This window comes from Acanthaster planci, linkage group LG04, assembly GCF_054643075.1.
Source record: "Acanthaster planci isolate LZ-2023a linkage group LG04, COTS_SCS, whole genome shotgun sequence".
Classification (NCBI taxonomy): domain Eukaryota; kingdom Metazoa; phylum Echinodermata; class Asteroidea; order Valvatida; family Acanthasteridae; genus Acanthaster; species Acanthaster planci.
The window spans coordinates 9,200,808-9,213,544 of NC_141780.1; the positions used below are offsets into that span (position 1 = coordinate 9,200,808).

Sequence of the window (12,737 nt, forward strand, 5' to 3'; positions counted from 1 at the left end):
ATCGTAGCTACAACTGAATTGAGTGTTACTAGTCTTGGACTCTAGATACATGTACCTTTTGCGGTGCTGCAATTCGTCATTGCATGCAGTGTGCTGTGTACAATGTATGTGTACTTTACAAGGGGACACGCAGTGACAGTACCCCTTCTGGCCGTTATGTCTAGTGATGATTTGTGTTGCGGAATAAACATGAAGGTCTTGGAACCAAGACTAGGAATATACCGGCGTTTCGCATTCGTAATTAGCGAAGGCGGTGAATGTGTAGGCGTTGTACATGTATTTGTCAGACCGTACTAAATATTGGTCTTTGAGGATTGATTTTCTTGCACTGTTGTATTTCAATGGCCATTATGAGATTCAAAGGATTTTTATCGAGTACTGTTAATCAAGTACCTCCGTGCTTGAGTACAATTTCATTCCGAGCATTTTGCAGCCCAGGTACAAGAGCTGTTGTTGGAGTATGAGTACTTGGAAATTTGAGAACAAGTAAGACACAAGTACTCTGAAAACTTACTTGAGTAGTACATGTACTTGAGTGCAAGTACTACAACACTGCTTATCACATGATGAGTGAAACGAGGTCACACCTAGTCCCACGTTAGTGCTCTGACATATTGTGCGGTTTCAATGAGGCCACCATCCGGAATAATATTACATTTCTAACAAGGCATGTGGTTTGCCATGTTCAATGATATACATTTCTAGACATCTAGTGGTATGCCAAGCACTGTTCTAGCTAGAGAAATATGGAAGGGCTGCGTAGCACCGTGATCGGAATATCAACAAGAATATATAATATCAAATCAGTGCTCTGAAATCACTGATTTGATATTATGCTGTTCTAGCTAGGACCATTTTAGTGCCATTTTTACCAAGCGCAGCAAGCGCAGTGAGTGGAGCTCTCACAGCCCATACTGTAGCTGGGTTTTTAGGGGAATCCAAGAAGGGATTTCCCCCTACGTCATTGTGAAGGCATGTTTACAATAATGCTTCGCAATCAGCGGCTGAGTCGATACAAAGAAAATGAGAAATTTATTTCTTAGGTCTTTACTTATTTAAAATTGCAAAATAGTGTAAAACTGCAACTTTGTAAGCTTGAAATACGATCAAATTGGTACATTTTCAGCAATATTTCAGTTAATTTTTTGGAAAATCCGTGCTGGGCGGCACAGCCAATTTTAATCCCAGAGCTGGGTGGAAATTTACAGTACCAGGTGGTACCGCCCGGCGCTGCCCACCCCAGCTAGAACACTGATGCCAAGTGTACCTTTCAACTTGTTTCATGCTCTGGTTAAGCTTTGACTGATTCTACAGACACTCATCATGACGTATACAAACTAGATTTTTGTCTTTCATTGCAGCTGCCAGTTATTGCAATTTTTAAAACTGAATCCCATGTACAAAATGAACATAACTTTGAAAAATAACTTTTAAGCCTGCTTTAAACTTTTCCATGTGTACATTCTGATTAAGATTAAGTTCTCCCCCCCCCCGAAAATCACAAATGTACGTGTATTTTTTGTTTATCAGGTGTTCCAGTAGATACTTCCTTGAGAGCAGGATGGACAGCTCTCATGTATGCAGTGTTCTATGGAAATACTCAGATTGCGGAATACCTTGTGCAAGAAGGGGCTGATGTTAACTTTAACAAGGCATCATGTAAGCAAGCTGTCTGTTGATTTGTTAAAAACATATTAGGATGCCATAAATTCTTATTGAATTTCAGTGATTCAAATATTACTCCAAGTTTTTAAAGAGATCTAACCTTTATGAAGTAGTGGACCAGGCCTGTAAAAATGCAGGACACTGTTAACAATTAGGAAGAACTTTACAATTTTACTTCCAAAGCTTTTCAGCTGAAGCTCATCTTTGTTTCTGGCATTTCTACCAAATACTGGTGACAAGTTGGAAACCAAATGAAAAATTTATTTTGAGTTGATGTCTGTTGCAAAGTCTGTTCTAATAACTTGAAAATTGATACATTCACTTTAATTCATGCTGGTGGTGTCATCGGGTACAGTGAAGAGGCCTATTTTTAAAAAATTGCCAAAAAATCAATACTGTAGGATGAACTTTTGAATTGCTTGTCAAATAATAGAGTACTGAAGTGTGAAGTCACTGTGAACCAGAAAGTGCAGTGCAAATGAATGGAGTACGTGCGCGTGTTGGTTCACGCGCTGGTTCTCACGCTAATGCCTTTTACACACTAATTGTGCGTGTGACGTATTCACTTCGATACTCTATAGATTAAACATTGAGTAGGCAAGATAGATGTGTGGATTGTTTGGAAATTTTTGGCATCATAATTGCATTGTCAAAAAGTACTACTTCTGATTCTCATATTGAACACCGTCCGGTCAACTTGAAATTCACTAGGTAGGTAAAAGCTCCTTGGCCTATTCATGTAATGACATCTTGATGACATCACCATTCGAAATTTTATTGAATATTTGAATATTTACTACTTTCTAGTAATCACTGATTAACCCCTTCACCGTGGAATTATTTTAACCGCGACTGTTGGGCTGTGGTATGCCCTGAAGGGAGGGCTTTGTCCAGCAGCAGGCCCCATTGAACCAGCAGCTGCATGGTGAATGGACTGTATGTGTGGTATGCACTAATCCTCACACAAGGGTGCGGTAGTAGCAGTCCTCCATAGCGCAGGGGTTAAGACATTATCTTGCATTACATTGTACTTGACACTTAAAATATAAAAAAAATTAAAAATACATGAATGTTTTCTCTTTTTGTAATGTCGTGATCACTTTATCCAGTGAATTTTTCAAGATTTTTATGCATTTTTTGCAAATCCAATAGACTTTTCATATGTTTTTCACTCCACTGTGAATGCCTTAAAGCACATGCCTGTACCATGTGACAAACTGTGTATATTTTTCCAAACCGTAGACCTTGTTTCTTTTTCTCCTGGTTCTCCCCCTGATCCATAGACTTTGTTCATATTTTTCAGCATGGGAATTTAGTCCTTTGGAAGTGAATGTAAGCACCTTCATCAAAGTTTACTCATGAAAGACCTTAGATAGTTCCAGAAGCATACTGTCTTGGTGATGCTATCATGTATCGCAAGAATTCGTTGCAGGCCTTGTTTCTAGAACCATCCTTCCAACTGGGTTGAAACTTGGCACAACACAAACCAAGATGTATCATATGCCAAAATTAGACAGATTCCATATGATGATGTTATCACATGATTTTTTCAATGAAAATTTTACAGTCATTTTCTTGATTTGGTTTACATACCATGTTCCTACTGACCCCAAGTTTTATAGTGAAACAAAAATAACTTAAAAAAAATTTTTTTTTAAATGTGCTGTAAGTTTGAAAAGTTTGCCAAGAGCAATAATTGTGTTGCATTATTAGCCGTAATTAACTCTGCTGAGCTGCCTTTGCAAGAGCTGGTTTCATTTTACTTTGGAACCCTACACTCCTATGCTAATGAAACTTGGCAGCGAATCAGAGTTACACTGTACATGTTGGTTCATCAAAGGATTTAGTGCATGATTTTGTAGCAGCGTGCATTCACGTTGCTACTTGTACTTAAATGTCAGTCCAAGTTTAGTGAAGTTTATGGATGAAATACACGTACCTCTCTGATCAGAAAATTTCAACTTCCCAGGAACAGACTTGGATTTCCCGAGTAAAGTATAAATATTTCACTGAATATCACCAGGAATAATGCCTCACCAATGAGAGTACTACTGTAGGAGTTTGCAGCCATTATAAGGCCATTTTATGTGAGCCATGTGCATTGCATACTGTAGGTTGGCAATATACTGTTGCACACCCACAAATCAAGCACCCCCTAGCTACATGTAGCATGCCTAGTTTTACTCGTTCTCGGTCTTTGCATTTCTCAGGGTCTCTCATCTAGCTCAGCTATGCATTATGGACATGTAGCAGAGACGCTAATTTTGTATTAAGTTATTCATGCTGTACTCTGGCGTAATCGCGTGTTCCTTCACTCCTTTGTCCTGGTGTTTTCTCTGCTCAGTTTTGGCATGTCGAAATTCCCCTCCACCTGGCTGCGTGGTTTGGCGTGGTAAGGTTCCCTGAAATGCTAATGTTCAGAAACCTCAGACTTTGTAACTATCAATCATTCGCCACAGATGACTGGGTAAGCACTTTCACGCACGGGGCTCTACACTTTGTACACATGACTTCCTATTCTGTATTTTACCTTTTTACACACAACACTTAGATTCTTGCACACGACTCTAGCAGGAAGTCATGTGACCTTTGAGATGGAAGATTTTCATTGGTTGAGCTGTTCAGCAACACTCTCAATTCCTAAGCCTCTAGAATCCTATAAATGGAGCAGATTTTCCCTGCTCGTCGGTCAGGTGTGGCGGACCAAACCCTTGTTGCCAGAGCGGAACCTAACGTAGTGCGGCGGTTGGACCCTTTCCGAGAGAAGTGTGATAGTAACCATTCTTATGGCAAAGAAATGTAATCATATGAATGGCTAGCTACATGTAGCTTAGCTTGGACCGATGTGAGAGCGGCACGGACTAGCCCAGGGTGCTAGCGAGAGTCCTGGCGGCCCGTCACTGCTACGTCCGAACCGATCGCCGGGCGAGACACCCCCGTGTCCCTCGCCACCCTTGTCTTAATAACTAGCCCCAGTCCTCCCCGTCTCTATGCTGAGCCAATGGTACATAGTGCGGTGACTTTATCATTGCGCTCATCACATTGCGGTCTGAGCGGCAGTGCGGTCGGTACATACCGGCGCTGGCCCCATCCAGCCCTTGCTAGTCACCGTGGTGGTCCGGGACAGCTCCCACCACGGCCCGGCCTGATGAGTGTAGCCTAGCTGTGCGATGCTACACACACGTACCGTACCCACTCCGTCTGACTTGCATTTCCAATGGTCCTGCCAAACCGTAGTTTAGTTACACTCGTGTACAACTTCGCCTCTCTATAACTTTGCCTTTTGTGTGTTGTATTATGTTAAGCTACACCTTCTTCAAACCCACATTGACCTTGATGAAGAAAAGGGATCTCGAGTAATAAACCAACTATACAGTTTGACTGTCACCCAACGCCCCTTTTTCGGTCCACTTTTTAATAAATTGTTGACCCCAAATATCACATCCTGTAAACACTAATAAAGTCCATGCTACCATTGACTTGATATTTCGGGAACGCAACAATACCATGTGTGTGGTACTAATATGCATATGTGTATTGATGGTGTGTCTATATATCAGTACATAGTTAGGCATGGTTCCTGGTACACGTTATCGGATCCATGGACGTGATACTCGGAATATAATCAGTGTATTAAAGTGGCCTTGTTTTTCTGTTACATTATAAATTGAATTAAACGGGATTTTCTACATTTTTAAGGTGTAATTGTGTGGTAGTAATAATAATATCTGTATGTTCATGTGATAGGCCTATGGTTGATGCAAATGTCAGAAACTGGTATAAACCTGCTGCAATGATGAGAAACTTTAGTTTGGCTCTTGAATTTAAATATTTCATGCTACATGTTTCTGCTGCGAATGAAACGAAAGAGGGCATGTTTTTTGGGTATGTACTCACTGCATACTGGTAGGCGTGCGTTTATAATGGATATCAGTGGCACGTTTGACACAGCATGCTGAGTACGCGTAACAAATTTATTCTTGAATGTATGGTCTTTGTGTACATGCAAAACGTGTACAAAAACCTGCTTGGAAAAATTACTACCATTTGTCTTTCTTTTGCTGCTCTGGGGTGCACTTCATCTTGGGGCAGATTACACTGTACTTGACATCATGATAATGAAAATCTGAAGTTGGTATTACGTTTAGCACAATTTGTCACTACATGTAAATCTGCCAAATTTTACTGAGATTCCATTCACAATTCATTTTATTAACTTTATTTGAAAAATACATGAATGCTGAAACCCAAGTCCATCATCACAGAGTTGGGGAATCAGTTGTCCTATGTAATCCACCTCTTTTTTATTCTGCATTCTAAAATTATCCCATTCTGGATATCTTTGAGAGATCATAACTCCTGAAATAAATGACCGATTTTCAAAATTTTTAAAATACACTATTTGTCAAACTTTTCAAGTGTTCGTGTATGAATTTATTTAAAGATTATAAAACTCATTTACTTCAAGTCCGTGAAGTAATTTTGACTGTCATTTTTTTAATGTCACAGATATGTACACGCCATTGATTGCAGCTGCATCAAGTGAACAGGAAAAGGGTCATGTTACATCATGTTTGACCATTTTACTTGAGATGGGTGCTAATCCAAACGTGCATGAAAGGTAAGTGTACATGCATTAAGACATCAGATGAACCACATGTCATACATGTACATGTACATGTAGATCCGTGAGCCCAGTTTCATGGAGCTGCAAAGCAGAATATAAGGTCGGTTTAATAATTATGTTCACATTGGAGAAATCAGTGGGACACTGTTTACAAGAAAACAGTATCATGAAATTGGCCATTATACTGTTTTTGCTTTACATACTTTAATAGGCAGAAGTTTATGGTTCACATCTTGAAATTGGACCTTCATCTCGCATCATGTGTTGTACATTTAGGACATCCTGCTAGCTATTCCTCAGCTTTATATTCATGTGAATGTACATGTATGATGAGGTTCCGTTGCAAATTAAAATAATAGCCCTGGAAAGTTTTAAGCTGATATATACATCTTTTGCAGCCATTTACCTTTTTGAGCAGTTCTGCTTGTAAATACTATTTGTTTTTCACTATTTGCCCAGGAGTATAGCCAGGGTTTGTAAAAACATGTACAATATTTGGCTACTCTGGTGACTTAAACGGTGTACAGCTAGAAACTGTTCAGGAGGCATCGTAAAAATGACCAGCTGTTCCTTGCCAGGGAATTATGGAGATCACGCCAGTCCCTGCCAAACAAAAGACCCCTTGACAACCAGACACACCCACAGAAGGAACACAATATGCAAGTCTTATGTACATTATCAACCTCATGAGTACATCCAGTATTAGGCGGCTAACACGCTACTTGCTTTTGTAGATTTTTTGAACAGAAAAGATGGAGAAAAAGTAGTCTAAAACACTTCCCTTATACATGTAGCATATAGCATAGATATAGATATAGCATTCTAAAGGATGCATCTTTCGTGTCACAAGACTTGATGACATCACCTGATGACATCATCATCAGATGAGGTCAAATTTCGCCTTTAATACCTTCTTTTCTAGCTAAGTTTCAACCAAATCGGATATGTACATACATGTACATGTAGCTCAGGAGGTATTGGGCTTAAATGATGCACCTTTAATTTCAGGCCATGTGACACCTGATGGTGTCGTTATGACGATTTTGTTTTGTGTAGCTGGTTGGTTAAGACATATGAATTCCATCAGATGGGTAATAGTGCCAAAGTGCGCCTGTTGAAAAATGTGTGCAGAACCTTTGGAGTAAAAGTAAATCTTGTACAAAATTTGTTTGCAGAAAATTTGTAGAAAGAAAGTTTGGCCAGCTTTCCAATTTGCACTTTGACATTTTTGAGGGGTTTGTAAAAAATCACAAGTGACAAAAAACAAAAACCTAAAAAGGGCGATAAGTCGCTCACTATGTGTGATTCCATAGTCTTTCGTCATATTAAACAGTCATATCAACTTTTGCATCTATTGTCTGTTTAATCAGAATGGCTTTTAGAGTTTCCTTTTTTAAGAAATTGGCTGAAAACTGAACACCTCCCCCCCCCAGTTTCAGACCACGCGGCAATAAGTGCACTCAAATTCGTTGCAAACTCAACTATACTGACGTAGCAGAAATGAGTGAAGTAATGGGTTCATCAACTCTGCGGTGCAGGGGAAAGTATCTTGGTCAATACCGGTAGCTCCTTGGGCAGATGAAAAAAGTAAAGATGGCACAAGTATGCACAATTTTCCGGAGACAGGAAATTTCTGAAAATTTGGACGACAAAAGTCAGGCTCACACAGGCAATGTAACAGCTGTCTTACATTGTATCAACCACCAGGGAGGTACAGTATGTGCTCGCCTGACCTGTGCCTCCTAACCTAGTGCCTTCATCACTGGACCACAGAACACTTGACTAGTCTCTATGCCAAACACATTTCCGGAGCGGAGAACAATCTGGCAGATGCTCTTTCCGGATGGTCTGTCCTACCGAGCGGATGCTTCAACCTGAGATAGTCAAGACTGCATGATTGACAGACCTCACATGAGTTCCTTTGCATTCCCTTAAACGCTGAGCTTCCAACCTTCTGCACTCGATATCTGCATCCCCAAGCATGGTAGACCAATGCTTTGCATGTCCCCTGGGATGATGACTCCAGTTCCTTTAACATTTACAAGAATGATTTGGTTTTGTGAACAAAACCAGATTTTTTATCTGTTCCCAGTTTTATCAAGTTCCCTTTTTATGCTTCTTTATGTCAAATGCAATGTTGCTCTGCACAAGTTAACTTCAGTGTTATAATCACGTATTGATTTTTGTTGTGAATCTTTGTTGAGTCTCTCAAAATTGAAATTTACCATAAACCAGCCTTTGACTATCTGCTGATCTTTTGATAAATTCCTGTGCAATTCAATGATGCCAACCTATCTACATGTAGATGCATACATGACAAATCATGAGGTGGTTGAGTCGTTGTTAGGTCATGGTGAGCTTGCTGGGGAGATAAGTGGAAAAAGCCATTGCGCTAAAGACTTTACGTGGTTTCGGAATTTCTCCATTCCTTTTTTTCAATTTTTAAATCCTGTTGTCACAAATGCATCTTCTGTGCATCGGGCCCATTGGGACAGCTTTTGTTGGGAAGCAACGGTACACTTGTGGTGTAGTACTCCTCCAATGCACTCATCAAAATGAAGCCATGGAAAGTCAACGAACCTTTGTTTTTGGAAACGTAGGTTGCGGTTTTGAAGTCTTTGAACCAGGATGCAACTACTGTAACTGGAGATTGATATGGCTGATCTAGGAGTGTTGGAAAAGTGCATGTACAAATGTACAATTGCACTTGGGGCAATAGCTATTTCCTGAGAACTGTGCTTCCCTTCCAGTGAACTTGATGTTGCCTTTTCTGTCAATGAGGATGATGATGCACTCATATCAGGCTTGGAAGTTGAAAAAACTTCCTGATGTCCATTCTCTGTGGAAAAAAAAATGAAATTAAGAATTATTCAAATGTAATATTCTTCACTTACTGAAATATTCCTCAATAATTTAGCATAAGGTTTGATCCAGTTTACAGGGGTGTGAGAATTCAGCTTTGTAGCTGAATTCAACTTTTTTGTTCTGCTGGTCTGTACCGTTTGGAAAGGGTGAAAGATTTCATGTATTGTGATTGGCCAACGTGTTGCAAACTCTTAGAGGCACACTATTATGAATCGCCCATATTGATACAATATTACCCAATTGGAAAATTGGGGGGGGATTGATGCCCATGAAACAAAAAGTAACAGTAGTAAACAAAAATCTATCCTCACCCAGAATAATACCAGATGTATGTAAATGTAGTCGTCAAATGTGTCACAAAAAAAGTGGTAGAGCTATTCCTGAAACCATCAGGTCTACTGCTTTCAACCATCCTATATGATGTAAAGTTAGCATATTTTCCAAGTGCCATCATGTAAGCACCGTCAATATACATGTATCAATATATCGATATTCTTGATATGAGTTTGATATTGATATTGCCGATGTTAGTTATTTGGTAAGATCGATATATCAAAAAATCAGATTTTGGAGAAATATCTAAAATATTGAAAATTTGAAAATGTTAATATTGAAAAATATATTGAAAATGTCGCTGCTGAGGAATGAACTCTATTAAAAAAGTGCATTGTCACATTACCATAATTTTCGATTAGTTACAGCTTACGTTGGTTCTCACGCCGAGTGAAAAATATCCCTGTAGCTACTCTGAGCAGCTTGTACGGCGACATTTGAAGAATAAATTTCCCGTATACATGTACTTTGCCTAGAAAATATCACAAAATTTATCCTCCAAAACAGAGAATTATTTGCTCAGCAAACGTATGTAGACTAGCATCACATGCTGATGATATCGCTAAGCACGGCAGCGTGTATCCCATCCCATGTAGGCAATGTATACAATATGGACACTAGAACATGTCGACAAAGTGAATTGGATCACACCATTAGTTGTAGGGGTGTACCCTTAGAACAATTTATCAGCAATTCAGGCCTGTTATAATGCATGTTCCTTGAAAAATAAAACTACCATGCTTACTGTGACTATAGAGAGTTCCATTGCTGAAGCCCCTGTACATACATGCACACTGTAGTTGGTAGTTTGTTAGAGATTGAAGGGTGGGTCTTGTTGGCACGTTTACTGGACAAATGGGTGCTTAAAAATCACTCAGAAGGACACAAGCTTGGGTTCACGAGTGCTCCTCCATCTGACACATTGCTGAAACCAACTCCTATTCTTCACAAGAAGTCTAAATGACAAACTTAGGAGGCCAAGATGAAGGCTCTACTGCAGAAGAAGACTTCTTACCAGTTCCACACAGCAAGATGAACACTAGTTTCCTGTCCACCCTTTTCCTCACCCCAAATAAAAAACACACAACAGGCTCTGTATCAAAGCAAAATATTTTATGGTAGCATTAGGCCCATTCCCAACATACATGTATTTTGTGAAAATAAAAGTGAGAAATATTAACAGGGGCCAAAACTAGTAATTTTGTCCAAAGCTCTTTTTATGAGCATCAGTTTGTGTACTTTTTGGTTTGACTTTTTAAGGCCTAAAACAAAGAATCAAAACCTTTTCTGAAATTTCCAAGATTTGGCTGTGCCAGAGAGCGGTGTGAAAGTTTCAGATTTGTTGACATTTTATGCAAGATTCTTTCCTTTTCCCAACTGGATGAGTTTGCATGTCGACCAAAACTCAACACTGATGGCGTTACTTCCCACATTAATCGTATGCCTTTATGGGCGTAATATTGTAATTGAGTGCTTTGAAAATGAAAAACAAAGAAAGAAGTATATTGAGTTCACAAGAAGTTCATCATTGAAATTGAAATCTTTTTACCCTTAAAACATTGCAAGGAGACCTACATGTACAAATTCACAGTGAATAGCCCTGTTGTACTATACATGTACATGCGAACTACATGTACTCTGCCATGCTAATATATGTCAGCATATACGTAGGTGCTGTACATGTACGTAAGGAACTGGCCATTTATGGTGCCATGCACAGTACCTTGCCGGATCAGTTTTGTACAATTCATAGATTGTGCCAGCTGCACAGATAGTGTGTAAAACAACTCACTCAAGTCAAACAAAAGCAATCCTTTTTAGTCAAGGAGGACATTACATCATCACGGAACATGTATGCTACAGGGATACACATGTATGCTAAATGTATGCTAAATTTGACTATAGTGTGCAACTGCCCAATTGTCCCTGGATTTAAATTTGTGATATAAATCAAGGTGCCTTTTGACAAGATTCAAGGGATAAGCCAGAAAGGAAGACGGGAAAGGCAATGTTTCTGTAAGAAGTGGGCTTAGGGGGTGGATCCAGCTTCGGGTGCAAATTCAAAAGAGAAGTGTGGTTTTGAACTCATTAAATATGATGTTGGGGACACAAATTAAAGCCTTACTCTTGGTCCCAACATCCTTGCCTTTATTTGTTGGTGTTGTTTTCTTAGGGTTTTGTGGCTAATATATGATTGGAAGACACCAAAACACTTTCTCTCTCACTCACCTAGGATGTGTTCTGTGTATAAAAAAAAGAAAGAGAAAAGTTGACGTCACACTGATTGAGCCCTTACATGTATGGAATGTGTACAAGGAGTACAAGGGACCAGTCAACCTGGCATAGGTGCAATGGAAGGCAATCAGGGCCCTGGTGATCATGGCCGGGAAAGGTGATTGACCTATATCATAGCCAACCATTTTAGTTTTATGCCTTTGAAACAGTTTTAACAACTCCCCCTCCCAAAAAAGGAGCTTTAAAACAGTAGCAAAGACCGTAGAAATGGAAAATAAAAATGTATGTGTGTATGTGTATAATTATATTAAAGGGCGAGGAGCCCTCTGACTATGAAAGTAATCGAAGATTAGCTCTGTGAGAACAGGTGAGGGGTAAACGAATTGCCCAAAAGGGAGAGCAAACAAAGTTTGGCTCGGCAGAAAAGCCAGGAGACTGAAGAAAAGAAGAATAAGCCCCGTAGCTATAATAAAGAAAAGCAAAGACAAGCTCGCCAAAGGAAAGGCTGGAGCAGGGAAAAGTCAGGGGAAATCCCAGCAAAACTGGGAAATGCCCTCCAAAATGTTGGCTTCTCTTCCAAATCTCTGACTCCATTACTTTGAAGTTACTGGTTAAAAGAGCAATATGCCCCGTTTGCTTTGAAGGCATGCTTAGAGTCACTCACCAATTGACGGGAGCAAAGTAAAAGGGGAATGAGGCCTTAGAAATGGGTTTTTACAGAAAGAAATTGCATTTGACAAATAAGTCGAGTCAAGTGTGTATTGCATTTCTGGTGTACTGAAGAGGAAAATATTTACCTTTACATTATTGTGTGGTGTACATGTACTGCTGGTGTCCTCAGCAAGTAAATAAAGATTAAGTGGTGCAGATCTGGTGCAGTTAAGTGGGGACTGATTGTTTCTAGTGTAGTTCTGGTCAAAGTGTGTGTGGTGCACTTTGGTGCTATTACGTACATTTATTTATTAGTTGTGAGGTATTCTACTGGTGTACAGCATCAGAGAGATACTAGATG

The 12,737-nt window shown here is 39.6% G+C and overlaps 1 protein-coding gene across 7 annotated transcripts in view; it reads left to right on the forward strand.

Annotated features, from left to right (window-relative positions):
• The window catches only part of LOC110990299 (ankyrin repeat, SAM and basic leucine zipper domain-containing protein 1-like), a 107,032-nt gene that overhangs the window by 15,392 nt on the left and 78,903 nt on the right, over window positions 1-12,737 (forward strand). For all 7 annotated transcript variants that reach the window (XR_015425082.1, XR_002599802.2, XM_022255207.2 and 4 more), the window contains 2 exons: window positions 1,531-1,659; window positions 6,175-6,286. Coding sequence is in view for 5 of the 7 variants with exons in the window: in XM_022255207.2 (XP_022110899.2) it covers window positions 1,531-1,659; window positions 6,175-6,286 (241 nt within the window). In the remaining 2 variants the exon portion in view is untranslated. The remainder of the gene's footprint in view (window positions 1-1,530; window positions 1,660-6,174; window positions 6,287-12,737) is intronic.